The sequence below is a fragment of the Gossypium hirsutum genome, chromosome D13, assembly GCF_007990345.1.
Source record: "Gossypium hirsutum isolate 1008001.06 chromosome D13, Gossypium_hirsutum_v2.1, whole genome shotgun sequence".
Classification (NCBI taxonomy): domain Eukaryota; kingdom Viridiplantae; phylum Streptophyta; class Magnoliopsida; order Malvales; family Malvaceae; genus Gossypium; species Gossypium hirsutum.
Window position 1 is genome coordinate 53,151,256 of NC_053449.1, and position 26,868 is coordinate 53,178,123.

The 26,868-nt window shown below is 34.3% G+C and overlaps 2 protein-coding genes and 1 long non-coding RNA gene across 5 annotated transcripts; 2 read left to right on the forward strand and 1 right to left on the reverse strand.

Annotated features, from left to right (window-relative positions):
* Nucleotides 1–3,319: 3,319 nt before the first annotated feature.
* LOC121225128 (uncharacterized) lies at nucleotides 3,320–5,164 on the reverse strand. The gene is made up of 3 exons (XR_005923026.1): nucleotides 4,802–5,164; nucleotides 4,223–4,322; nucleotides 3,320–3,882 (listed from the first exon to the last, which is right to left on the reverse strand). It is a non-coding gene; the product is annotated as an uncharacterized lncRNA (long non-coding RNA).
* An 11,833-nt stretch (nucleotides 5,165–16,997) lies between these two features.
* LOC107920289 (mechanosensitive ion channel protein 6) lies at nucleotides 16,998–22,133 on the forward strand. 3 transcript variants are annotated; one of them, XM_016849914.2, is made up of 7 exons: nucleotides 17,002–18,045; nucleotides 18,205–19,950; nucleotides 20,104–20,227; nucleotides 20,811–21,104; nucleotides 21,209–21,411; nucleotides 21,556–21,890; nucleotides 21,985–22,133. In XM_016849914.2, the coding sequence occupies exons 2-6, from the start codon at nucleotides 18,434–18,436 to the stop codon at nucleotides 21,842–21,844; spliced, it is 2,427 nt and encodes an 808-aa protein (XP_016705403.2). In that variant the 5' UTR covers nucleotides 17,002–18,045; nucleotides 18,205–18,433; the 3' UTR covers nucleotides 21,845–21,890; nucleotides 21,985–22,133. The 3 variants fall into 3 exon arrangements, with proteins under 3 accessions (XP_016705399.2, XP_016705403.2, XP_040965051.1); XM_016849910.2 differs by having other exon boundaries at nucleotides 16,998–19,950; XM_041109117.1 differs by having other exon boundaries at nucleotides 17,817–18,045; nucleotides 18,170–19,950; nucleotides 21,556–22,033.
* A 2,766-nt stretch (nucleotides 22,134–24,899) lies between these two features.
* LOC107918453 (receptor-like serine/threonine-protein kinase At1g78530) lies at nucleotides 24,900–26,761 on the forward strand. Its single transcript, XM_016848020.2, has 6 exons — nucleotides 24,900–25,270; nucleotides 25,397–25,540; nucleotides 25,638–25,976; nucleotides 26,082–26,336; nucleotides 26,416–26,548; nucleotides 26,618–26,761. Exons 2-6 carry the CDS (start codon nucleotides 25,405–25,407, stop codon nucleotides 26,619–26,621), a joined length of 867 nt encoding a protein of 288 aa, XP_016703509.1. The 5' UTR covers nucleotides 24,900–25,270; nucleotides 25,397–25,404; the 3' UTR covers nucleotides 26,622–26,761.
* The last annotated feature ends 107 nt before the right edge of the window (nucleotides 26,762–26,868 follow it).

The window sequence follows — 26,868 nt, forward strand, 5'->3', positions numbered from 1 at the left end:
GGTTCGTAGCTCCGAACTTAAGATACCACATCTGCTCATCACTGCTGGTTGAAGGCATCAAAGCATTACCCCTTGAGTGGTTGCTACCTCTTTGAGAGCTAGGACATACATTACAACAATAATGTGCCTCACAACTAGTCGTGATCTGTCTTGGAGAAACAAGTTGATGATGATTCACTGTCATTGAACGATTTTTATCAAAAACACTTGCAAAACTTTCATCAAAACGGTAATAACACTTTTGGACAATGTGTCCAACTTTACCACACAACTGGCATTAGGGCCAATTGTTTGAAAAATGACCCCCAGAGCCTCTACCTCGATGGAAACCTCTATTACGTTGAAAGCCCTTCTATATGTCTGTTTATTCCCTTAATAGCCATTGTTATAATCAGAACCCTTGGTCCAATCACCATCATCACGATCTTGCTTACTAGCTACGTTAGCTTGTACGAGAACACTATTCAAGAACTCAAGTTGTCAAGCTTCACAATCAAGAAACATCTCAGTCAACAAATCAAGCGAGACACCAGTAGCTAAAGTTACTACCCGTGCTGATTCATACTCAATTAGCAACCTTGCAAGAATGATGCTAACCATTTCTTGATCTAAAATCAAACAACCTGCTGCAACCAACATATCACACATAAACTTGATTTTAGATAAATATTGTTTAATAGACAAATGACCCTTTTCTGTGAATACAACGCATGTTGCATACTAGAGAGTTTCATCACTAGTACGACCACTAGTAAGATAGACTAGAATTTCATCACTAACAGTTGAAAGCAAGCAAGAAGCCAATAGCTTATCTTGTTGCACATGTAAAACATAATTATAATTTTCTATCAATCTCCTATCTTTATGCACAAAAAATTGTGCTAGTACACTAATAGTACCCAAAACGAACCCATACACACCGTATCCTTCAAGAATTAACATAATTTGGTGCTTCCATAAAAGAAAATTATGCTCATCAAGCTTTATTGTATCGTGTTTAGGAAACTGTTGAAGACGTCTACCAACAATAGAAGCGACTGAGCCTGAATCTTGACAAGGAAGATTTATATGTTCACCACCAGCATTGGAGTGACTTTCTTCAACCACCTTAGACACAATGACAATTAACAATTTTGTAGAAAAAAAATCAACAACAAAACCTTGAACAACTCTGATACCATGAAGAGAAATATCACAAAAGTTTTATTAAACCATTATGAAAACAAAAGAAACCATGCACACGTATTTAAACAACTTTGCTAACTGTTATTAACCTACTAACTACTTATTAACAAACTAACTGCTAACTACCTAACCGTTAAAGTTAGGCTGACTATCCCTTAATACGGCACTGCAATGGCTGACACCCGTATGTATTTTTTGAAATACCTTTAAAAAATATGGGTACTCCATGATTCCATGATTTTAAAAAAGAAGAAAAAATATTATTTTAATAGGTGTTAGCGTTGAAGTGGCTAGCACCAGTTCAAAATTTTAAAAATAGCAGCAGAGTTTATTCATCAAAAGAACAAAGAAATTTGCAAACAAATAATTCTACCAAATTGCCTGGGAAACCAAACAAGTTTTTGCAGGATGTAGAAACTTAAATGAAATTAATTAAAACTGAAACTTCATAGAACAAGTAAAGGCATTAACTCTTTAAGCAGAAAAAAGATATATCACCTATGATTTTAACATATGGTATATTTTACAAAGACCATAAAAACCTATATTCCCTACTCCTCACTAACCTATCGCCCTTAGTCAATAAGAAAGATAAGAAAAATAGAGAAGGAGAGCAGTGTTATCAAAAGTGTGGACTTACATTTAAAATTCTTAAGGTTCCTGATTTCCTCAGGCAAAAAAAGAAAAAAATTTAAATTTTGAACTGGTGTTGGCCACTTCAATGCCGGCACCTATTAAAATTTTTTTTCTTTTTTTAAATCATGGAATATACATATTTTAAAAAATATATATATATGGGTGCTGACCATTGTCGTTAGGGGTGAGCAAAATTTGATTCGACTCAAAAAATTTGAAAAAAATCGAATTTTGAATTATCCAAATCGAGTTATTTAAGTTAATCGAATCAACTCGAATTTTTTTTTTAAATTTTGAGTTTTGAGTTCGAGTCGAGTTAAATTTTCGAATTCGAATAAATCGAATACAAACTATATAATTTTAAATTTTAAATTTATATTCCCCACTCTCCAAGCCCAAAGCCCAAACCCACCCTATTCACCCCCTAACAAAAGCCTGTCTGCCATTTTCCCAATTTCCCAAGCCAGTCCAACTATCCCAATTTCTCCAAAAGTTAAGGGCACGTTTGGTTGGGGTGAATGGAATAGGGCTATAATGGAATAGAGCTATAATAATAATTCAATTGTTTAGTTTAATGGAATGAAATAGACTGCAATATTATTCTTGTGTTTGGTTGAATGGAATAGATGTTGTAATGGCATAAAGAAATAGGCTTAAATAACCAAAATATCCTAAGCAGAAATTTTGTTAGATAAATGATTATTGCTATTGTTATTAAATTTTAGTAAGATTATTATTAAATTATATTTAATAATAAATAATTTAATCATATTTTAACATAATTATTATTAAATATAATTTAATAAAATAATATATAATTTAAAAACATTCTTAATACAATTTAATAAAAATCATAATATATATCATATTAGAAAAATAATATATAACCTACTTTATTATTTTCAAACTGAAATGCATATTTAATGTGCTAAAATATCATTAGCGAAACAAATAATTTTAGTGAATTGATTATCAGTGCAAGAATCCACAAACACAAATTAAGTCTAAATTGTGTAAATAATTCTCATTTGTTTTAATTTCTTATGATGGTTCTAGTTGTCAACCTAGCCATACATACATTCACATAACAAGTTTATTCTTTTTTATAACGAACATATTCTGTGAGTAGATGAGATCGGTTTTTTTTTTTCATTTGTCTGCTGCAATTGAAATATATAAATGATGTATGATATTTCAAATATATAAGAATAAATTTGTTATAAATGCATATTTGTATATGATAATAGGGAAAAACTATCTCCAATCGAATGACTAAAACCAATTTATTCAAACAAAATGACCTTTTGAGTATCTCTTTATCTATCAATTCAAACCAAATGATAATAAAGATTTTATAATGAGAATGTACTTAGAACAAGACTATGAACATGAGAAGAAAAGAATTCAATTAATAGCAATACTAAAAAGTACCCAATAAGTCTTTTTTTTTTCTTTTTTCTTCTTGTTTTTTTTCCTTTTTACCAGCATTAACCAAAAACTTGCTTATACAAGAATGAAGAAATGGAGCTGTACAAACAATCTGTAGGCTTGCGACATGCTCAAAATGTCAACATCACTGGGTGAAGAAACTGAGTATTCTAGGCATGGGTTTTATTCCAAAGAATCTAATCTATTCTCGAGACGATAAAGAGTAGAAATTTCTAAAATTTTATGTGTTAAACATGAGAATCAAATTGAGTTGAACGAGTGTAGGGAAAACAAATTGAATACTAAAACAGAGTCCCATGAAAAAACCAAATGACCGGTACATTTACATTCGACATGAAAAATGAATTTTACCTTGAAAACACAACACAACGAAAATAAATAAATTCTGGAGAGAGTTCAAGTCTCAAACCAAGTGATCAAATCTGATGAAAAAAATAATAAGAAACTCATTAATCAAATCCAAAAACATTTCTGTAAGGTTGACAAATGATCCAAAAAACAGAAAGAGCGAATCAAATAAAGTCAAGATTTAAGTATGAGAGTCAATGCACCTTTCTACTTAGCTCCTTAAATGTCCTGATTTCTATTTTGCCCATAATACTGCCTTTGATCCTACATACAAATTGAAGGTACCTTCTTAAGAGATGAAGACTTCACTGCAAAGTTGTAATCAATCGAAAGGCATTTTTTGATCAATTTCCGATCAAAGGTCCATCAATTGAGTTGAGCTATATATATGTTGGGCTTGTCATTGTAGCTATAAAATTATTGAAATTGCAGTAATGGTTGAAGCATAGAAAGCCTATTATGTAGCATTGATTGTGAGTAGGGACTAGGTTCCATTTCTATACATTGTTTTTTTACTGATGAATTAGATGATTTATAATTGAACATTAATCTGTCAACTTATAAATCCTTGAATTTTATTCGAATTCAATTGATTAATTCATACCTTGATATGCATAAATGTTTATATCAAAATACACAGTCCTCATCCTCAAGAATCTTCATCGTCGTTCTTTGTAGTTCATTCTTTAACTTTGTTTCTTCCCCTGTTTCAACAATGACAGGATATTTAGGAACATAAAGGAACAATATTTTGACACCCAATCAAGAGAAACAAAGATGAAACCTATTCTATTAGAAGATAATGAAAATGAAATATTGAAAACGAAGTTGTATGCAATTCTTTTAGCCATTATCTAAGATAGGTACATTGAAATAATAAAATCCCAGAAAAAAACCCACAAGTGCAATTATACAATAATTCCATTGAAAATCAACTTTAAAAGCAGTACACCCATATACACAATAATAATAATAATAAAGTAACAATGAATAACATAAAATAGCAATTTCAACAGAAACTACCGAAAAATAAAAGCTTCATATTAATGCAAAAGGCTTACAATTTGATAAAAGAGTATTGAACAAACTAAGAATTAGGAGATTAGATCTATAAACCAAAACCCATTATAAGAACCTGTACAGATCTAGGGGATTTGAAATTTGGGTCCAAATTAAAACTTACCAGATCTTGGATCCTGTGAGACGACCCGAAAAAAGCTTCACTTCTTTTTTTCAGTGGATTAAGCAATCAGGAATTTCCAATTTTGAAGAGAAAAAGAGTTTTGGTGTGCGACGCAGGTTGGGAGGAAATATGATTAAAAAGAAAAGGTTTAAATTAAGGGTGCGTTTGGATGGGCGATTAGGGATGCGGTGCGTTTAGCTTACTTTTTGTCTCACGCTACAGTATCTAATCTCACCGCCACCGTTGTTTTTACACTAACCACAAGTAAATGCACCGCCGATCCAAACTCACCCTAAGTGTAGAAGAGATGAAGTTGGGGAAGAAGCATGGAAGAAAGAGAGAGAAAAATATCAGTCGGGAATTTAAAATGTGAGAGAGGAATGAGAAGGGTGAGGGTAAAATGGAAACCTTGGCTAATTTGTTATACAACCCATACCCTGAATCTCTATTCAGTGGGGAGAGCCCTGAATCGTATGATGCATTTTCGGCTGAATAAGTCTGTAATGGAATATGGTTGTAATAGCTTATTACAGCCAACCAAACAGTGGTTGGTAATGGGTCCACTGAATTAGGCTGTAATACATGCTATTACAGCCAACCAAACAGACGGTAAAATTCCATCTCATTTTCTTCTTAAATTTAAATTCAAACTTGAAACTCCCAAATCCCAAATACCAAATTTATTCTTCTTCAAAAAAAAATCATAAATTAAACCTTCCATTCTTCTTCTTCTTTACCAGTTTATTCAAACCCCCCAAATCAAAATTCTTATAATGATGAATCCAAGAAGAAAACTTTAAAGAAAAATATTTTTTTTAAAAAAATTACATAAAAATAAACAACACCAAAAGTATTTTTTTAAAATTTAACTCGAACAACTATATTCAATTCGAATTTCATCTTGCTCAACTTGATTCGTAAAAATTTCAAATCGAGTTAGGATGATGAAATAGGATTCGAAAACTTGATTAATTCGAAAATTTTCCATTTGATTCGATCGAATGCTCATCCCTAATTGCAGTTCCGACACCAAAATTAATATTTTTTAAACCCCCAACAATCAACAACCAATGATGGGGGAATGATTGAATTGGGTGTCGGCACTGTCCTTCACTATTCATTTCAAGTCATTCTTGTCCTTGTTTTTGAAATTAGATCAGTAAATATTTATTTTTTAGGGGTTAGTTTAGTAAAAAAAAAAAGCTGACAGTAGCATGCTGATGGTAGGTTGGAACTTTTTCAAATCAAAGTACTCGTGTATTAATCCTAGTTATTTTGCCAAGCACTATCCCTTTAAAATAGGAAAAAGAATGGGTTTGAGCTAGAATTTGCAATGAAGAAAGAAGCAATGAAGCTAGAGCTTACAAGTCTGCTGATGAAGAGCAGCATGTAAATGAATTCCTCAAAATCTATGCATGGAAGAAAGAAAGTGTATTATTTAATATGTTTAATTATTTCATATACATATATATATTAAGAGTTTATATATATGATTTTTTTATAATTTCTTTCTATTTTATATTTTTAATAAAATTTAAAAATAATTAAATAATTCTTACAAGTTTTTTTATAATTTTTAAAAATTATTAAATATATATTTTTTATAATTTTAATAAATTTGAAAAAAATTATAATATTTTTTTTACATTTTTATAATACTATTATTAATTTCAACTAATTTATTTTCATTTATCGTATTTTTTGTAATTTTATTTTTATAATTTATATTTTTTCCTAGATTATATATATTTTCTGAATTTTTATATATTTATTTTATTTTTTATAATTTTTAATGTTTATATACATTTGATTAAAAAAATCTACTTATTTTCTATAAAAAAAAAGATGCCATGTGGTGTGATTGGTCATGTTATTCTTTTTTAATGTTTGCTAAAAGTATAGACTACAATATATAATGGATGCATATTTTAGGTACCAAATTAGGAATGAAGTGTACTTTAGATATTAAATTTGATTAGAAATGAAGTGTACTTTAGATATTAAATTTGATTAAAAAAGAAGAATTTTTAAGTACTAAAATGAAAAAACGAGTATACTTCAAGAGTCAAATAATGAATTAAGCCTAATAATAATAACAATAACTTTTATGTAATTTCAAGGTCTAAAGTTTAAAAGTTGGTGAAATTCTAACACGGGTTGAATTAAAACGCTCGAAGTCAAATTCCCTATTGAATTTGGATCATTATATTCGTTTAAAGCCAACCAATAAGGCAGCTGATTGGGTTGCTACCCATGTTTTGAAGGGGATGTGCAGTTTGGGATGGCTAGTTCTTCCCCCCATCCTCTTTGGTGCAGATTCTTGATAAGGATGGCTTGCCTGCTCCTCATTCTTTTGCTTTGTTGTAATGGTTTTTGTGTTGACAGTGGTTTTGATGTATCTGTTTTGAATTGTGTTTTTTGTTTTTTGAAGTAATGAGATATGAATTTCATTTTTGGCCAAAAAATAAAAAAAAACGAAGTGGTTTTATATCTCCATTCGTCCTTATAAAATGAAAAATTTTGAATTAGACTGGGAATACATACCAGTATAATTCTGTGGAGAAAATAGATGAATCCATCAGCTTGGTTCAATTTGGTGCTGTTAGTAGATATTGGCATTCAGTGTTCAATACTTTCCTCGACATCAAAAGGCGATCACCTACAAATCCGGTTCCATTGCTGATGATCCCGACCAAAATGAGCACCACAAAGCGAAAATTATATAGCCTACAAGCCAAATCAAAGGTCTCTGAGATTGAATTTCCCAAGCTTTCTACAGGGAGATGCTCCGGTTCTTATTATGGTTGATTAGCTACCGTCGATCACAACTTGGTTATAACTCTTTTAAACCCTTTTAAAAAGATCAGTAACTTTGATCTTCCTCGGCTTGATCCTGAAATCGCAAAATTAGATATTCCAAATAAAATCGAAAAGTTGTGTTATCTGATGATCCCTTGTGTTGGGTATGGGTCCCACTATGTGGGAAACCCATATTTTATGCCACAATGTTTTGCCTTCCTTTTTTTCTTTTGGTTTTGTCAAAAGCCAATTTTTTGGCTTATTAACGGGAGTGGGCAGAAATTTTTCTGCAGAGAGCTAAAGAAAAAATAGAGAGAAAGAGAATAGAAAAAATCAGATTTTCAAGCTTGGTGCAGCAGTGATCAACTCTTCGATCGAAGGTCCATCCGTGGTTCGATTGAGCTGATTTTTGGACAGCAGCTAGGTGATAAGGTGTTCTTGACTTTGTACGGTCGGATTTTTCATCCGAGTCTTGTAGCGTCGGAAATACCCATTTTTCAGCAGCTACGTTTTTGGTGATGTTCTCTCATTTTTCTCTCTTTTGCTAAAGATTACATGTTGTTAGCCTTGTCGGAGTTGAATGCTTGTTGTAGGCTTGATATTGTGATCTTGTAGTTGAACATTTGATGATAGTGGAGCTCTTTATCGGACTCTAAAGTCCCGTGGTTTTTACCCTTAATTTAGAGGGGTTTTCCACGTAAAAATATCGGTGTCTCTATTTATTTTTGTTGTGGTTGCATTAGTTGATTTGTGGTTGATTAAGGTTGCTAGAGAACATATCTTGTGCTATTGTGCTTGCCATAATTTTTACAGGAGTTATAAGGAGAGAAATAACACCGGTTGTGCTTTCGCTTTGTTTCGGTTGTTCGGTTTCTTCCCAACAAACTGGTACCAGAGCTTGGTTATTGTGTTAGATAATTATGGAAATTAATACGAGCAAGATGATTATGTTGAATGGCACAAATTATCAACTTTGGCGGAATAAATGAAGGACTTGTTGTTTGTGAAGGCTTTGCATCTTCCGGTCTTTACTACTCAAAACCCGATTCGAAAAGTGATGAAGAATGGGAATTTGAGCATCAACAAGTGTGTGGCTTTATTCGGCAATTTGTTGAAGAAAATGTTTACAATCACATTGATCAGGAGACACATGCTCGAACATTGTGGAGAAGCTTGAAAGCTTGTATGCTTCGAGGTCGGGCAATAACAAGTTATTTTGCTGAAGAAAATGATGGCGCTGAAATATAAAGAAGGAATGTCTATAGCTGACCATGTTAGTGAATTTCAGAGTATGATGAATCAGTTGCTTGGTATGGGTGTCAAATTTGATGACGAGATTTTAGGACTTTGGTTGCTTGCTACTCTACCAGACTCTTGGGAGACCTTTCGAGTCTCACTCATTAATTCTGCCCCACAGGGTATTATTACTTTGGATTTGGCTAAGAGTGGTGTGTTGAATGAAGAGGTTAGAAGAAGATCTCAGGGTTCTACATCACAGTCCGAGGTGTTGGTTATCGAGAACAGGGGGAGAAACAGAGACAAAGATGGAAAGGGTAGAGATAAAAGCCGAAGCAAGTCAAGATCGAGATACAAGAATCTTGAGTGTCATCATTGTGGTAAGAAAGGTCATATCAAGAAATATTGCTTCAAGTGGAAGAAAGAGAACAAAGGTGGTGGTGATAAACACGACCGGAATGACGATGAAAAATCCGAGCGTGTTGCTACTGTTACTCGTGAAGATTTGTTAGTTATTTGTGATCAGAATTTGGTCAACCTAGCATGCGACGAGACTAGTTGGGTGATTGATACTGGTGCATCACTTCATGTCACGTCGAGGAAGGAATTCTTCACATCTTATACTCCTGGTGATTTTGGGGTATTGAAGATGGGTAATGATGGTTTGGTTTCGGTTATTGGTATGGGAGATGTTAGCTTGGTAAGTAACAATGGAACAAAGTTAACTCTCAAGGATGTCAGACATGCACCGGATGTCCGTTTGAATTTGATTTCTGCAGGAAAGCTTGATGATGAGGGATTCTGTAACACCTTCAGTGAAGGGCAGTGGAAGCTGACTAAAGGCTCCTTGGTTGTGGCTCGAGGAAAGAAGAGCTCAAATTTGTACTTGATGCAAGCTTTGACTTCTCGAGAGACGGTGAATGTGACACTGAATGACAACTCAACTGAGTTGTGGCATAAACGACTCAGTCACATGAGTGAGAAGGGGCTTAACTGTTTAGCGAAGAAGAATCAACTTTCAGGTTTAAAGAATGCTACACTGAAGAATTGTGCTCATTGTCTAGCAGGAAAGCAGAAAAGAGTTTCATTTAGAAGCCATCCTCCTCATAGGAAATCAGAGTTGCTAGAGTTGGTCCATTCAGATGTTTGTGGTCCGATAAAAGTAAGATCACATGGTGGTGCACTTTACTTTGTGACTTTCATTGATGATTGTTCAAGAAAGCTATGGGTTTACACTTTGAAGTCTAAAAATCAAGTCTTTGAGGTGTTTAAACAGTTTCAAGCATCAGTTGAAAGGGAAACTGGGAAGAAGTTGAAGTGCATTCGTACTGATAATGGTGGCGAGTACACAGGGTCGTTTCATGAGTATTGTCTGCGACAGGGAATCAGACATCAGAGAACACCACCAAAGACTCCACAGTTAAATGGGTTAGCTGAAAGAATGAACCGAACATTGATTGAGAGAGTCAGATGTTTGTTGTCAGATGCAAAGTTACCAAGATCGTTTTGGGCTGAAGCTTTGAATACAGTGACACATGTGATAAATCTGTCTCCTAGTGTTCCTTTGAAAGGTGATGTGCCAGATAGAGTTTGGTTTGGTAAAGACGTGTCATATGATCACCTACGTGTGTTCGGTTGTAAAGCATTTGTTCATGTTCCAAAGGATGAAAGATCCAAGTTGGATGCCAAGGCTCGACAATGCATTTTTATTGGTTATGGTCTAGATGGTGAGTTTGGTTATAGACTCTATGATCCAGTTCAGAAGAAACTCGTGAGAAGCAGAGATGTTGTCTTCATTGAGGATCAGACCATTGATGACATTGATAAGACGGAGAAAGTGGATTCACAAGGTAGTGGTGACTTGATCGATGTGAATCCGGTTCCCCTAGACTCTTCACCAGATCCTATCCAGGATGTTGTGCATGGTGATGTTAGTGGTGACCATCAGACTATAGGTGACTTTGATACTCCCATGGATGATGTTGTGAATGATCAACAACAAGCACCTATAGCTCCACCAGCAGTTCCACTTCGAAGGTCTTCCAGAGATCGACGATCTTCTGTCAGGTATTCTCCTGATGAATATGTTCTTTTGACTGACGGGGGAGAACCTGAATGTTATGAAGAGGCTATGGAGAGTGAATGCAAAGATCAGTGGGTTGAAGCGATGAAAGACGAACTTCAATCCTTGCATGAGAACCATACTTTTGAATTGGTGAAACTGCCTAAAGGCAAAAGAGCTTTGAAGAATCGGTGGGTTTACAGACTGAAGCAAGAAGAGAAGTCTTCATCTCCATGATACAAAGCTAGATTGGTCGTCAAGGGTTATACTCAGAAAAAGGGGGTTGATTTTGAAGAAATATTTTCTCCGGTTGTGAAGATGTCCTCTATCAGAACTATACTGAGTTTGGTAGCTTGTTATGACCTAGAGGTTGAACAAATGGATGTGAAAACTGCTTTTCTTCATGGTGACTTGGAAGAAGAGCTTTACATGGAGCAGCCAGAGGGTTTTGTTGCACAAGGGAAAGAGGACTATGTGTGCAGATTGAAGAAGAGCTTGTATGGTTTGAAGCAAGCTCCAAGGCAATGGTACAAGAAGTTTGAGTCTGTTATGGGGAGCAAGGCTACAAGAAGACTACTTCTGATCATTGTGTGTTTGTTAAGAGATTCTCTGGTGATGATTTTATTATTCTTTTGCTCTATGTTGATGATATGCTTATTGTTGGTCAGAATGCTTCTAGAATTGAGAAGTTGAAACAAGAGTTGAGTAAATCCTTTGCAATGAAGGATTTGGGGCCAACAAAGCAAATTCTTGGCATAAGACTGACACGTGATAGAAAGGCCAAGAAATTATGGTTATCACAAGAGAGGTACATTGAGAAAGTACTTCAAAGGTTTAGTATGGACAAAGCTAAAGCGGTGAATACTCCCTTTGCTATGCACTTTAGATTGAGTGTTAAGCATAGTCCTTCCACAGAAAAGGAGAAGGAAGAGATGCAGAAAATTCCTTACTCTTCAGCCGTGGGTAGTTTGATGTACGCAATGGTTTGCACGAGACCAGACTTGGCTTATGCCGTTGGTACAGTTAGTCGGTTTCTTTCTAATCCAGGCAGAGAGCATTGGAATGCAGTGAAGTGGATTATGAGATATCTTCGTGGCACTTCCAACATGAAACTTTGTTTCGGCAATGAGAAACCTGTTCTTGTTGGGTATACAGATTCAGACATGGCCGGAGACATTGACTCGAGGAGATCTACTTCAGGTTACTTAATCACTTATGCAGGGGGAGCTGTGGCATGGCAATCGAGACTGCAAAAGTGTGTTGCATTGTCCACCACCGAATCAGAGTTCATTGCAGCAACCGAAGCGTGTAAGGAGATGCTTTGGATGAAGAAGTTTGTGCATGAGCTTGGTTTTACTCAGGAGAAGTATGTCCTGTACTGTGATAGCCAGAGTGCTATTCATCTTGGTAAGAACTCAACTTTTCATGCTAGATCTAAGCATATTGATGTGAGGTACCATTGGATACGAGATGTTCTTGAAGCTAAGCTGTTAGAGCTTGAGAAGATACACACTAATGATAATGGTGCTGATATGTTGACGAAGGCCTTACCAAGAGGAAAGTTTGAAGCATGTTGTTTGACCTCCGGTATGGAGGCATTCCCCACATAGTTGGAGGGGGAGATTTGTTGGGTATGGGTCCCACTATGTGGGAAACCCATATTTTATGCCACAATGTTTTGCCTTCCTTTTTTTCTTTTGGTTTTGTCAAAAGCCAATTTTTTGGCTTATTAACGGGAGTGGGCAGAAATTTTTCTGCAGAGAGCTAAAGAAAAAATAGAGAGAAAGAGAATAGAAAAAATCAGATTTTCAAGCTTGGTGCAGCAGTGATCAACTCTTCGATCGAAGGTCCATCCGTGGTTCGATTGAGCTGATTTTTGGACAGCAGCTAGGTGATAAGGTGTTCTTGACTTTGTACGGTCGGATTTTTCATCCGAGTCTTGTAGCGTCGGAAATACCCATTTTTCAGCAGCTACGTTTTTGGTGATGTTCTCTCATTTTTCTCTCTTTTGCTAAAGATTACATGTTGTTAGCCTTGTCGGAGTTGAATGCTTGTTGTAGGCTTGATATTGTGATCTTGTAGTTGAACATTTGATGATAGTGGAGCTCTTTATCGGACTCTAAAGTCCCGTGGTTTTTACCCTTAATTTAGAGGGGTTTTCCACGTAAAAATATCGGTGTCTCTATTTATTTTTGTTGTGGTTGCATTAGTTGATTTGTGGTTGATTAAGGTTGCTAGAGAACATATCTTGTGCTATTGTGCTTGCCATAATTTTTACAGGAGTTATAAGGAGAGAAAGAACACCGGTTGTGCTTTCGCTTTGTTTCGGTTGTTCGGTTTCTTCCCAACACCTTGTTGTATCCAAATAAATATTTTTGTTGGAATAATCTATAGTATTTATCGTAAATTAGCCTTGTACAAATCTTGGGAAAAGGATTGGATATACATTGACAAAAATCAAACACTTTTCACTGATATTGTTTTTTATAAAAGTTGGGTTTATGCTACCGGACAAGGGAACAATAGTACGTCATTCGATATTAATGGCGTTTGAAGATTATGGAAGTTCAAAGTCACCGAACTTACTCATGGCGAAAGATCAAAAGGTAGAGGATTGTTGGGATCGAGCCTACCTTGTTAAATCATCTATGGGGAATTTTTACTCTATCCACAAGTACGTGGATTTGGAAGAGTACTTGAGACACATGCACATTGTGCACAAAAATACATGGTTTTAAAGAAGAAAGAGGTAAAGAGTATGGACGGTGATATAGCATTTATGGGTGATAATGCGAGCTTAACAGTTTCAGCCTCAAATCTTTTTTGAAGATCAACTTAATTCTATATATTTTAGTGTTCTATGAGTGATTTGATTTTTAAGATATTCATATTTTTTATTTGAAAGATAAAGTTTTGAAAAATATTACCAATTCAAATTTTTACATAAGAATATCCGTCCAGATATTTGGATCTAATAATCTAGTTTAAAAATAGTGTGATTTAATTAGGCAAATTTTATTTTTTTCTTATAAAAATTAAATTAATTTTTAATTTTATTTTATCTAAATAATATTTCGTTTAAAGAAAAAAATGATTTGAACCAAAATGATTAATTTACTCTTTTTTATCTCCCAACAGTTTATCTCGAACCAACTTTAAATGTCTTGAGTTTAAACGAACCTCAATTAGCTTCATCTACTCTTCCAATAATGTAGAGCTAGCTCTTGACCCTTGAAAAAAGAAATGAGGCTTAAATAAGTTTGAAGACAAAAAAATTTCAATGTCATGTGTCAAGTCAAAATTATTATAGACTAAAATGATGACATCATAAATTATGCCATAATTATTATTTTTAATTTATTTTAATTAATTAAGGAATAAATAATAAAAATGTATATTATCAGTAATTAAATTAAAATAATTAAGTAATAATATTGAAGAGGAACTCTCGTCCAACACAATGTGTTACATTGTTGGTCCAGAACCTACTAGAGAGGGAATGCAGTGGAAGTGACTTTTTTCTATTTTTAGTTTTCATGATTATGTCGTTGACACTTTTATCCCACCTAAACAAAGTAGGACTGGTAATAGATTTGGGTTAGTGAGATTTGCGTCCATGAAAGATGGTAGGAGAGCTTTAAACAAGTTTGATGGTTTCTGAAACATAGGGAGTAAATTGAAGGTGGGATTGGCGAAGTTTAGAACCAGAAGCATGTTTTGGAGAAAAAAGAGAGTAAAGGGTCATCTTGAACCACAGGAGGAATATCAAAGAAAGAATGAATGTTGGGTCTTGGAACAATTGAGCAATGGATGCACTGCCTTATCTGGGGGAACCGAAGGGTAAAAGAAGATTACTGGATGAGTTTTGGTCCTTTGGATATACGTAATAATTGCACACTGTAAAGATTTTGCAAAAATAGCAGACCTAGTGAAAGCGAAGAATGATTTAGGCCTCAGCTGTTTCTCTATTATGAGATTGTGTAGCTCAGAAACATGATTCCATCATGGGGCGCTAAGTGGTTTTCTACATAGTCTAGGTCAAGGTTGAAAGTGGAAGGGAATGGGTATCATGTTAATGTCATGCCCGGCGTCTTGGTATAGCCAGAAGTTGGGGTTCTTTTATTAGTATTGACAATTTTCCAACCAATGTCATCTGTGGTTACACCAAAAATCTTATAAAATTTTCAACTATCACCTCACATTTCCCTCAAATATTTAATGCCATTTAAAAGAGAAAAAGAACCCAATTAATTGAAAATTTTAAATAACCTGCCGCATGAACGGGAGCTATCAAAGTTGGACATTGTTTGACATCAGTTAGGAATGTCACAGCCACTAATATGACACCACGTAAGAGATTAGGACAATACTTTCGTCGTATATTAACGATATGCTTTTATTATTATTATTATATTTTTTGAGAATATACGATATAACGGGATGCTTTAAATTTACGCGGGGTTGGACTGGCCGTAATCCAGTTAGATTGTGACGGGAGTGTGAGATTTTGTATTTTATTATTCAGTTTATTCTAATGGATATTAATGCCCTTTCATTGCAAAGTAGTTTTTAGATTCTAGTTAAAAAGTTGATAAATGATTTATTAAACTACAAATGTTTAAAAGATGAAATATACACCTGAGTGATTTTTAGTTTGATTGACATCGGTATTATTGGTAATATAAGAGAATTTGGATTCAAGTGCACTAAACCGTGTTATTCTCCTATTTAAGAGTTTGAAAGGAACTATAAATATATCAAGCCTCATGATGAGAATTATATAAAGGATTTGAAATACAAGTTTTAAAGTATTTGGTGTAATAGTAAAATATATTATACTTTTATAAAGTGAATAAATTCTAATTTTAAAAATAAAATTGTTGAAGTCTTGAATCTCGAAATGATTAATCTTCATAAACCATAAAACATGCATAAAAGTTATTTCATTTACGCAAATTCAATGTTGTTTTGGCCAACTTCATACCATTCCTTGAAAATTGACATTGGTACAAGTAGATATAGAAGATGGTAGGGGTGGACGTTCGATCGAATCGAATAAAAAAATTTTGAATTAATCGAGTTGACGAACTTTATTTTATCATTCTAAATCAATTTAAAATTTTCTCGAATCAAGTCGAGTGAGATGAAATTCAAATCGAATTAAATATATTTGTTCAAATTAAATTAAAAAATGACTTTGGTTCCTTATAGCCATTGTCACCCACTATAACCAAATTTACCTATCGTAATCAAATTTGTTATTAACTTTCATCACATCATAATTTATTTATTAATATTTTATATACGGGTTAACTTCTTTCCTTGCTTAGTTGCTTCAATTATCTTTTGATTCTTATCAACTTGTATTTTGAAATTAAAAAATATATATTAAATGTAAAAAATGTGATTTTTTAATAAAAATTATTTTAAAAATAAAATATGAAATTGATACCAATTGAAAATTTTAACACAAATATTTTATGGCATCATCAATAATTCAATTTTAACATAAATTGATAAAGATTCAACATAATTAAACAATTCAATAATATAAATAGTATAAAATGTATAATTTAATTTAATAATATAAATAGTAGACATAAATTCAAAAAAAAATTGAGGTTTGGGAAGTAAAAGTTCCTAGAAAAGCAAAAGGAAAATTTTTGGAGGGTTTGAGGAAGTAAAAGTTTTTGAGAAAAAAATAGAAGGAAAAAAGTTATAAGAGTTTGGAAAATTAAAATTTTTTGGGAAAAAGATTTTGAGTTTGGAGAAGTAAGATTGTTAAGGGAAAGTAAAAGGGTTTAAGGGGAAGTTTGGGAAGAGAAGTAGAGGGTTTGTTATTTGGTTTATTCAAATTTGAAAAATTTAAAAAATAAATAGAGTTGATTTGATTAATTCATTAATTTTATTGGAATAATTTAAAATTTAAAATTTTTATTATTATTTCGAAACGAATCGAATTTTTACATGGGAGAAAATGATTGCACCAACCTCCAAAGGGCAACACACTTTCATTAAGTACATTAATTAGATTTAAATTATTCAACAATCACTGATTGCTTACCTTGACTCTATAATTTTGGAACCAAGCCTCAAATCTTGCACTTCGGCCACTGATGCAGATGGGTGCATTGGCTCCATTGATGAAGTTCCCTTAAGAGGCTCTAACTATGCCCACAATGCTTTACTTTCTTGCTCGTAGCTCCGGTTGTCACATCCGTATTAACAAGTAAGTTGCTCCATTCTATGCTTTGTTTGATTGTCATCAGATCGCAAGTTGACAGAGCCATCTTGGGCCCTGAATTCATTGGTGTTTAGGCCTTGCTTGTTCCCAAAGCTGTCCCGGCCTCCAACTAATTCCTTTGAAAACAGAAGCATTCCCAGCAACTCCAGGCGATGAGTTTGAGATGAAGGTTTTGTCCTCTCCGAAACAATGCTCCACCATTTCAAACCAAGAGGAAAAACCTATTGGTAGTGGGCTATAGCAGAAGTTTGAGGCTTCCATTCCAAATTGCTGATGCATCCAAGTAGGATCACCCCAGCTTTGTCAATTCTCCATGATGAACTCTACTTAGCTTTCCCATATTGAAAAGCTTCTCATTTCCAATGTTCCATTGATAAGTACATTACCAGAAGTTTGGTAGAAAGAATCCATCATTATTTATGACGACAAAATGATGTGAAAACCATTTCATTCCCAAAATAGAAAAAGGAAAAGCGAAGACTTTAGCTACCAACTCCAAAATCTAGATACTTCCGTTTTTTTTCTAAAGAAATCTAGATGCTTCGTGTAGAAGAAACAAATGAAGCAACGGGGATATAGTAATTAATTAATTAAAATTAGATAAAAATTAGGGGTAATTTGAGTGAATAGTTTAAACCCTGAAAACATATTAAAGTATTATTAAGAGCATGTAAACGAAACCTTTGGCTGTGCCACCTGGTCTGGTCTGGTCTTCCTCTTTCAACTCTCTTTTTCTTTCGTTCGTGTCTCTGTGTTCAAAGCTTTAAACAATTTCTAACCTTTGCCACTCGTCCACATCCTCATTACACGCGTCAGCAAGTACTAAATTGATTTTCTTGCGCTTTCCTTAGGAGCCAACCAAACGTTGCCTTCCTCTCATCTTTTCCACCACCCCAAGAAAAAGTAAGCATCTTTTTTACTCTTAACTATCTTCATCATTGAAATTCCTCCTAAACCTTTTTCTTTTAAATTAAAAAATTCCTTGGTTCACATTGTATGACTCTTTGTCTGGTTATATTGGTCTAAGATTAGCAAAATCATGGCAGTTGATTCCTCTGACAGGAAAGAATTCATTTTGAAGATTGATGACAGAAGCCACGACGGTAGTATTTCTACTCCTTCCGGTGGAGCAACTGCCGGCGATGGAGGTAAGATTTGGGGTGAGCCAAGCTATGATTTTTGGAAAGATGGTGAGAAAATCAACATTAACTGGAAAAAAGAGAATGCCAACTCGAATGATGCTGGCAGTAGTGGAGGTGTTAGTAATAAGGAAAGTGAAGATTTTGAATTCATGCAAAGCGAACAAGTCCCCATGGATGATCCACCATCAAAGCTGATCGGTCAGTTTTTGCATAAACAAAAAGCTTCAGGAGAGATTTCGTTGGATATGGATTTGGAAATGGATGAACTTCAGCAAAAGCAAACCCATGACGGCATTTTACTCCCTACAGTTGCTGAAACACCTTCACCTTCAGCAGCTGCTCTTTCCAGAGTGTCCTTTGAGAACAGCCCTGTAAGAAGAAGACAAAGCAAAGGGCCAGCGTCGACAGGGAAAGAAGAGACTGATGGGGTTGTAAAGTGTAGTTCAAATTCTTCATTCAAAAGGAGTGAAGGTGGTTCTACCCAAAGGAAGTCAAGTTTGTTAGCAAACAAGACAAAATCCAGGTTGATGGACCCCCCTACACCGGAAAGGGGGGAACCGAAGTCCGGGAAAACCGGAGTTGGGAAGTCTGGACAAGTAATGCGATCTGGGATTCTTGGGAAAAGCATGGAGGAAGAAGAGGATGACTCATTGCTTGATGAGGATTTGCCTGATGAGTATAAGATAGATAAGTTGAGTTTTTTGGTTTTGCTTCAATGGTTAAGTTTGATTTTGATAATTGCTGCTTTAGTTTGTAGTCTTACAATTCCTTATTTAAGAAAGAAACGTTTGTGGGATCTTATGCTGTGGACATGGGAAGTTTTGGTTTTAGTTTTAATATGTGGTAGATTGGTTTCAGGGTGGATTATAAGGATAATAGTGTTTTTTATAGAGAGGAATTTTCTTTTGAGGAAAAGGGTATTGTATTTTGTATATGGAGTGAGGAAAGCTGTTCAGAATTGTTTGTGGCTGGGGTTGGTTTTGATTGCTTGGCATTACTTATTTGGTAAGAAGGTTCAGAGGGAGACTAAGAGTGATGTCCTTAGGTTTGTAACTAAAATTATGATTTGCCTTGTTGTGGGTGTGATGTTGTGGCTAGTGAAGACCCTCTTGGTGAAGGTACTGGCATCTTCTTTCCATGTCAGTACTTATTTTGATAGAATCCAGGAGTCATTGTTCAATCAATATGTAATCGAGACTCTTTCCGGTCCACCTTTGGTTGAGATTCGAAGGGCTGAGGAAGAGGAAGAGAGACTTGCAAACGAAGTTGCAAACCTACAGAAAGCTGGTGCTAAAATTCCTCCTGGCCTCAAGACATCAACCCTTTCATCACCTCAATATAAGAGGCCAATAGGGAGTGGACCGATTCAGAAAAGTCCTCGAGCAAAAAGCCCTATGATATCACGAGTGCTTTCTGTTGAGAAGGGAGAGAAGGATGATAAGGGGATAACTATTGAGCACTTGCACAAATTGAATCCTAAAAATGTCTCTGCTTGGAACATGAAAAGGTTGATGAATATCATCCGCCATGGAGCTCTTTCCACTTTAGATGAGCAGATACAAGATTCAACTCAAGAAGATGAGTCTGCAACACAGATTAGAAGTGAATATGAGGCTAAAGTTGCGGCAAGGAAAATCTTCCAGAATGTTGCCAAGCCAGGTTCCAAGTATGCCATCAGTCCTATTGCTATGCAATATGTTATATTTGTATTTGTGCATTTAAATTCTTTGTCAATGTTAAATTTCATTTTTCTTTATCAGCTGGTTGATTGTTTTTGTTTTGAAGCTTTTGTTTTCTTATTGCTAATAATTGTTCTCAGGTACATATACTTGGAGGACATTGAACGGTTTCTCCCAGAAGATGAGGCTTTGAAGACTATGAGTCTCTTTGAAGGAGCATCTGAAAGCAGGAGAATTAGCAAGAAAGCCCTCAAGAATTGGGTGGTAAGCATTGGCAACCCATGCATTGCTGCATAATTTACTTCTAATATATTCTCTTTTGCATATATAGTCCGTTGACAGCATATTCTCAATGTTATATTTTAAACAACACGGAAGACGTCTGATTAGGTCCAAACCTTATTGAAGTTCATTGCTCTTTAAATATTTAACCAATATTAGGTTATTGTCACATATTTATCCTTGTAGTAACGAAACATGTGAAGAAACTTAGTGTACTAAATTTAAGAAGATAATAAGATGTGTGGTCAATTATCTCACATGGTATCTGGGTTGAGCTTCTATTGAGTGAATGTTCGTATCGGATTGCTGTTTAAAAAGTAGTGCAATCTTCTATGGATTTAACTAATTCTTTTTGTGGAACCAGAACTTGCTGTGCTGGATTTATTGCATTTAAATCCCAGGAAAAAAAAACTTATAGTTTTAAAATCCTTTGTTAGTATTTTTTTTATTACAGGCTAAAGCAAGGCACCCATCCCCCTTTTTTCTTTCTAACTACATCACTAAAATGGAAGTTGCGTTTACAAGTTTAACACTTGCTATTGTGTGTTGTACTTCAATCTCTTAGGTCAATGCTTTTAGAGAACGAAGGGCACTTGCCTTTACACTGAATGATACCAAAACAGCTGTGAACAGACTTCATCGGATGGTGGACATTTTGGTTGGCATCATCATAGTGGTTATTTGGCTTCTCATACTGGAAATTGCCTCCAGCAAAGTTCTTGTTTTTATTAGCTCTCAACTGCTTCTAGTTGCATTCGTATTTGGGAACACCTGCAAGACTGTATTTGAAGCTATTATATTCTTATTTGTTATGCACCCATTCGATGTGGGTGACAGGTGTGAAATTGATGGAGTTCAGGTACCTCTATAAGCACAGGGTTTGGCCTTTTCTTTTCATCTTTAAGATAATGTAGACCCTGTTTGTAAATTCCTTTTTAAATCATTGGATTCAATGAATTTCAGATGGTAGTGGAGGAAATGAACATCTTGACTACTGTTTTCCTAAGATATGACAACCAGAAGGTCATAATCCCGAACAGTGTCCTGGCTACCAAGGCCATCCATAACTACCATCGTAGCCCAGATATGGGTGATGCCGTTGAATTTTGCATCCATGTGAAAACTCCTGCAGAAAAGATTGGTCTAATGAAGCAGAGAATAATGAGGTGAGTTGAAAATGATACAACTGTCCTTCCCTGCTTTGCCTTCATTTACAAGAGTTTTTGTTGTTGATTTATGGCAATATATAGTTTTCTGGTCATGACAATACTTGGAACATGTCTGATTGACTTGATCACTTCTTGCTGCAGTTACATCGAGCACAAGAGTGACCACTGGTACCCGGATCCAATGATTATTTTCAAGGAACTTGAAGAGTTAAACAGAGTGAGGATAGCAATATGGCTCACACACAGAATGAATCATCAAGACATGGGAGAGAGGTTCACAAGAAGAGCCCTCTTGATCGAAGAGATGGTTAAGATTTTCAACGACTTGGATATCGAATACCGGTTATATCCAATTAACATCAATGTGTGTAGCGTGCCTCCCATGGCATCTGATCGGCTTCCTCCTAAGTGGACCGGACCAGCCAGCTGAACAAAATAACAAGCTAGCTGTAAACCATGTCTTCAATGTCAAAGCTGTGAGTAGATTTTACTACTTGTGACATTGTTTCCTTGATAATTAGCTTAGATGTTTAGCTAATAAATTAATCGTATAATTTGTCTTTTTGGTAGATTGAACAAGTCTGCTGAGCTGGATGAAACTTGAGCCATGTTTTTCCAAGTCTTCGTTTTTCTTCACTTCGTATAATATTTAGTTAAATCCTTGATTTAAAAATGATTTAAATTTTTATAAAAAATAATTAAAATCTTATTTTTCTATATAAGTTAATGTTGTTACAATAAAGACTTAAAATATTATATATTAAAGTTTGATGTAATCAATGCTTGATATTTTATTTTTCAATTTACTCCTCCATATAAACATCTTTAAAAACATATTTTATTTTTTTCTTAATTTTTGGAAACTTGTTAATATTACAATTTACATGTGGACTTGCTAATATTACCATGTACTATATACATATGTTACATATGTTACATACATACATACATATTACATTTCATTAAAATAGTTTTGATTTGATATATGTATATATAAAAATAGTTTTCACCATAATTTATTTTAATTTAGTTAATGTAATCGAAAATAGAATTTTTAAACCTAAGTTTCAATTTTTTTTCACGTAAAATTAACATATTTAAATATTAAAACATGTTTTCTCCATAAAAACATATAATGTAGGAATCATTGACTAATTATTAATCAGTGCAATAATTAGGTTAATGAAAATATATGGAGGAAGCAAAATCTTAGTAAAAAGAAATTCAGTCATTCTGTATATCATCCAATTAAATGTGAAATTTGTTAAAAAAAGTAAGTATGCTAAATGTTACCATATTTGTCTTCTTATTTTGCTGATTCCATAAAACCAAACCACTGAAGTTCACACTACAACAATTCATCCTATGGAGTACCATGTCATAGACACAAACAGTGATGATCTCCAAAGATTGATTGCCACCTGCTTTCTTTATAAACCCCCACAAGCAGTACAGACAACATTGAGTCATTCACCCTCGAATTAATTGCCGAAATTGATGGTCATCTAATTCCAAAATCATTAGGTTGACTCATTCTATACTTTAATTGGAATGTGATTGTAAATTTTGAAATTAAGGAACACAATTTTTAGTGATATTTGTTAAGATTAATACAAATTATATTGTTGTTAACATACACATACTTTATCCTATTTATTTTAAATAAAAATTATATATTAAATTTAAAATAAATTTTAAATATTTAATGTGTATTTAATTAGAGTACAAATTATCAACAATTATGTGTTTGATGCAATGGTAATGCATATTGTATTTTTAATGGGGGACTCAAGTTTGAACCTTTAAGACACATATATGTCTTTCTGTTTGTTTTTTATTCTTTAATAAATCTTTTCTATATTGTTTGCTCTTGAAGCATTTTTTTAGTCTTGCTTATGCATGTAATTTTGTTTCTTCTCTAATTTGGTGGATGCTCAATTCTTTCGCCCATTTTTGCTCACCGCTTTGGACCATTTGGGGTTGATTTCCTTATCGTTTTAAGTACTTACAGTCATTCCAGATATACCGTGCTTGAGTTATGACAGAGCCAATTGTCAACGTGTTATAATATTTTATTGATGCTGAGGCTAAAGCCTTTGTGGTGTTGATGGAATTTATTCTTCACTACTTATGATGAGTATTTGTAGTTTTTTTCTCCAATTTGTACGATCTCATTCATGAAATGAACGGATGAATTTTCATTTTAAAAAACATATCAAAAAACAATAAATTTTTTTTCACTAATTAAATTTAGAAAAAGAAATTATCTTTAAAAATTTAAATTGATTTAGCTTCTAATATAGTAATGAGGTAATCCTTGTGAAATGTGAATGGAGGATTTTCATGGATATCACAAGATTCAACAAAAAGTGCCCAGTATTTGTGCTCACAGCTGTACATCTATCTACTTTTGATTTATCCAAACTCCGATTGGCTTAGGCTTAATTTAGGAAATCCCCAACCCCAGCTGGATACTCCTTTCACATGATCAACTTAACCATTCTTTCAATTTCAGTCCACAATATAAAGTATTTTACTTAATCATCAGCTTCCCGCAATCAGGGAAACAACATCAAATCTATGTTTTGTATTAATATATTTGATTTATACATTTAAAATATTTTAATACCTAATAACCCCCAGTAACTATGATTCCAGATGTTGATATGGATATATCAAACCCTATTGCACAACTCTTAGATACTTTCTAAGAAAACACATTTTGAATACAGTTTTATTTAGATCATGAGTGATGTTGGAGTAAAATCCTCCCAAGAATTTAACTTAGTTTAAATGCTCAAGAAAGAGAAAATCGACTTTCACTTTTTCCAAAGGGAAGATTGTAATGATTCAAAATTTTGTACGTGGAAACGAAACTAGGCAAAATATCTCTTTAAACACTTGAATCATGCATGCATGGATATAGGAACGTTCATGTCTCCGATATACATATGACGTGGCTCCTCAAACTTCAGGAGAAAACAGTCTTAACTGAAGGAGTTGTTGACATGCACCAAAATTTAAAATGATTTGGTGGGTTTCTCATGTAAACTCTATCTACATCATATATGATTAGGAATTGTATAAAGATTCCAGTCAACAATACGTGTGAAAACGTAGAATCAACAAAGCACCACTCCATTTTGGTTTTCGATCCATGCTGGCTGTTTACTTAATAGTTGCTTTCGTTTCCGGGTCCAACTCATTTTCAGTGAGAGTGTTTTCAAGCTTCAGAAGGATTTAAATATATCAGTAATAATCAGTTACTAGGAAATACTCTGCCATTTCAACTCATGCTGATTTTTACTGCTAATATTTCTTTTAAACATATATTACGATAAAATTGTACTTTTAACCCTCAAAATTTAGTAAAATATCATAAAAATATACAATTTAATTATGTCCGAAAAAATTCCTCCTTTCCCCCTGTTATTAATAGTCTATATGCTTGGCTTATTGACACTTTTAATGCCCAAATGTTCGGATGTCCTGTTCTTTTAGCAAGTTTTTTATTGTCTTTGAAAAGATAGGTTGAGACTGAAGATAGATAGAGCTTTGGGAACAATACTTGAAAGCTACTGTGTAAGATTTTTTGTTAGAAAGTTGATAGCCAGCTTGAGCTAGGTAGTAGGTCCTAATAATTGGGAGATGTTGCTTGTGAGAATCAATTACCTGAGTTGAACTGAAATTTTCAGTCTTAAAAACTCCTCCGAGTTTTCCATTGATTCTCCATTTTTTCTTTTCTAGAATCTTGTAAAGAGTTCTGTTCTTCTCCCAGCAGCTGCTTTTGGGTATCCATGCCGGTTTTAAAATCAAAGTTGTGAGCTTCAAGAAGTCTGTCTATCCTAGCTAATTGGTATATTTCCATTTTTCCATTTCTTCTTTTTCTTTTTCCTGTTTCTTAGCTTTTTTCTACAAGTTGGCATTCCAAGCCAAAGTATAATTTTCAAGTTTTGACTAATTTTTCACCTTGCTTTTGCAGCCATAAAAATGGCAAATGATCTTGGCTTAGCATTTTACATCACCATAGGCTCCATTGCCTTTATCATTTCAAAGATAATTCTGACAGTTCTCCTTTATAAGCGATGGAAAAGAAAGAATATGATCTATGAGGATGGTTTCTCACGTATTTAACTTTCTAATTAAAATTTGAATCTTCTTATAATTTTACTTCTTCTGAAGAAACAACATCACGGGGTTTAAATATCAAATCCTTAATGCAGGTGGGAAAATGGTGATGTTCAGGTCTCCATTACTGCAGTCTCTAACATCTGATGTTTTCTTAAAGAAGACATTGAAATTGAGCAACAAAGACATAATTGGTGCTGGAGGATATGGTACGGTTTACAGGTTAACAATAAATGAAACCATGGCCTTCGCTGTGAAAAAGCTAAATAGAGGACCTCCAGATAGAGACACAGGATTTGAGAGAGAATTGGAAGTAATGGGGGATATCAAGCACCGCAACATAGTAAACCTTCTTGGATACTGCACCACCCCTTACTACAATCTTCTTATATATGAGCTAATGCCTAATGGAAGCTTAGATGCTTTTCTTCATGGTATGCACCACATTGTTTCTTCAAGTTTTCAGCATTCATATCTAAATTAACTTCGCTCCAGCTATTTTCAAGGGTTATTTGATGATAGATTAAACTGTGATGTAGGAAAAGCAAGGGAAAGCAAGATTTTGGATTGGCCAACAAGATATAAAATAGCAGTAGGTGCTGCAAGAGGAGTGGCATACCTTCACCATGATTGTATCCCTCATATAATCCATAGAGATATCAAGTCGAGCAATATATTACTCGACCAGAACATGGAGCCACGAGTCTCAGATTTCGGGCTCGCAACATTGATGGAACCAGACAAGACTCATGTTTCAACACTTGTTGCAGGGACCTTCGGATATTTGGCCCCAGGTATAATGAACAAAATTGCAGTCATTCTTCTCCTCTTCTGTGAAACAGATGGATGATTAAAGTCGGTGCTCGTCTGTAGAATATTTCGATACAGGAAGAGCAACAGCAAAGGGCGATGTTTACAGCTTTGGAGTTGTTTTGCTGGAGCTTTTAACCGGAAAGAAACCAACGGATGAAGCATTTCTTGAAGAGGGAACAAAGCTTGTTCATGGGTAAGGTTACATCAACATATTTCAATTTTAGCTATCCATCTTACAATCATTGTGCTAATATTTGAACAGGTAAAGGGAGTTGTTGAAGAAAAAGGAGGGAAGAATATGTAGTTGACAATAGCTTAGGTTCATGTCCTGTGGATGAGGTTAACAAAACATTCAATATAGCATTGATGTGTCTTGAAACAGATCCCTCCAAGAGGCCTACAATGGCCGAGGTTGTTAAGATGTTGGAGCAGATAAAGTCAGAAAAGCTGTAACTGATTCTTAATGTTGCTCTTGGTCTAATCATCAAGATAAACTGCTGTACAGGCAACATG

Bases quoted from the DNA above. Each gene is read 5' to 3' on its own strand.
- LOC107920289 (XM_016849910.2), top strand. From the start codon at position 18,182: ATGGCAGTTGATTCCTCTGACAGGAAAGAATTCATTTTGAAGATTGAT. The intron at 20,228-20,810 runs GTAAGCATTGGC...TCAATCTCTTAG, and splicing joins AAGCCCTCAAGAATTGGGTG to GTCAATGCTTTTAGAGAACG. The intron at 21,105-21,208 runs GTACCTCTATAA...AATGAATTTCAG, and splicing joins GTGAAATTGATGGAGTTCAG to ATGGTAGTGGAGGAAATGAA.
- LOC107918453 (XM_016848020.2), top strand. From the start codon at position 25,405: ATGGCAAATGATCTTGGCTTAGCATTTTACATCACCATAGGCTCCATT. The intron at 25,977-26,081 runs GTATGCACCACA...ACTGTGATGTAG, and splicing joins CTTAGATGCTTTTCTTCATG to GAAAAGCAAGGGAAAGCAAG. The intron at 26,337-26,415 runs GTATAATGAACA...GCTCGTCTGTAG, and splicing joins CTTCGGATATTTGGCCCCAG to AATATTTCGATACAGGAAGA.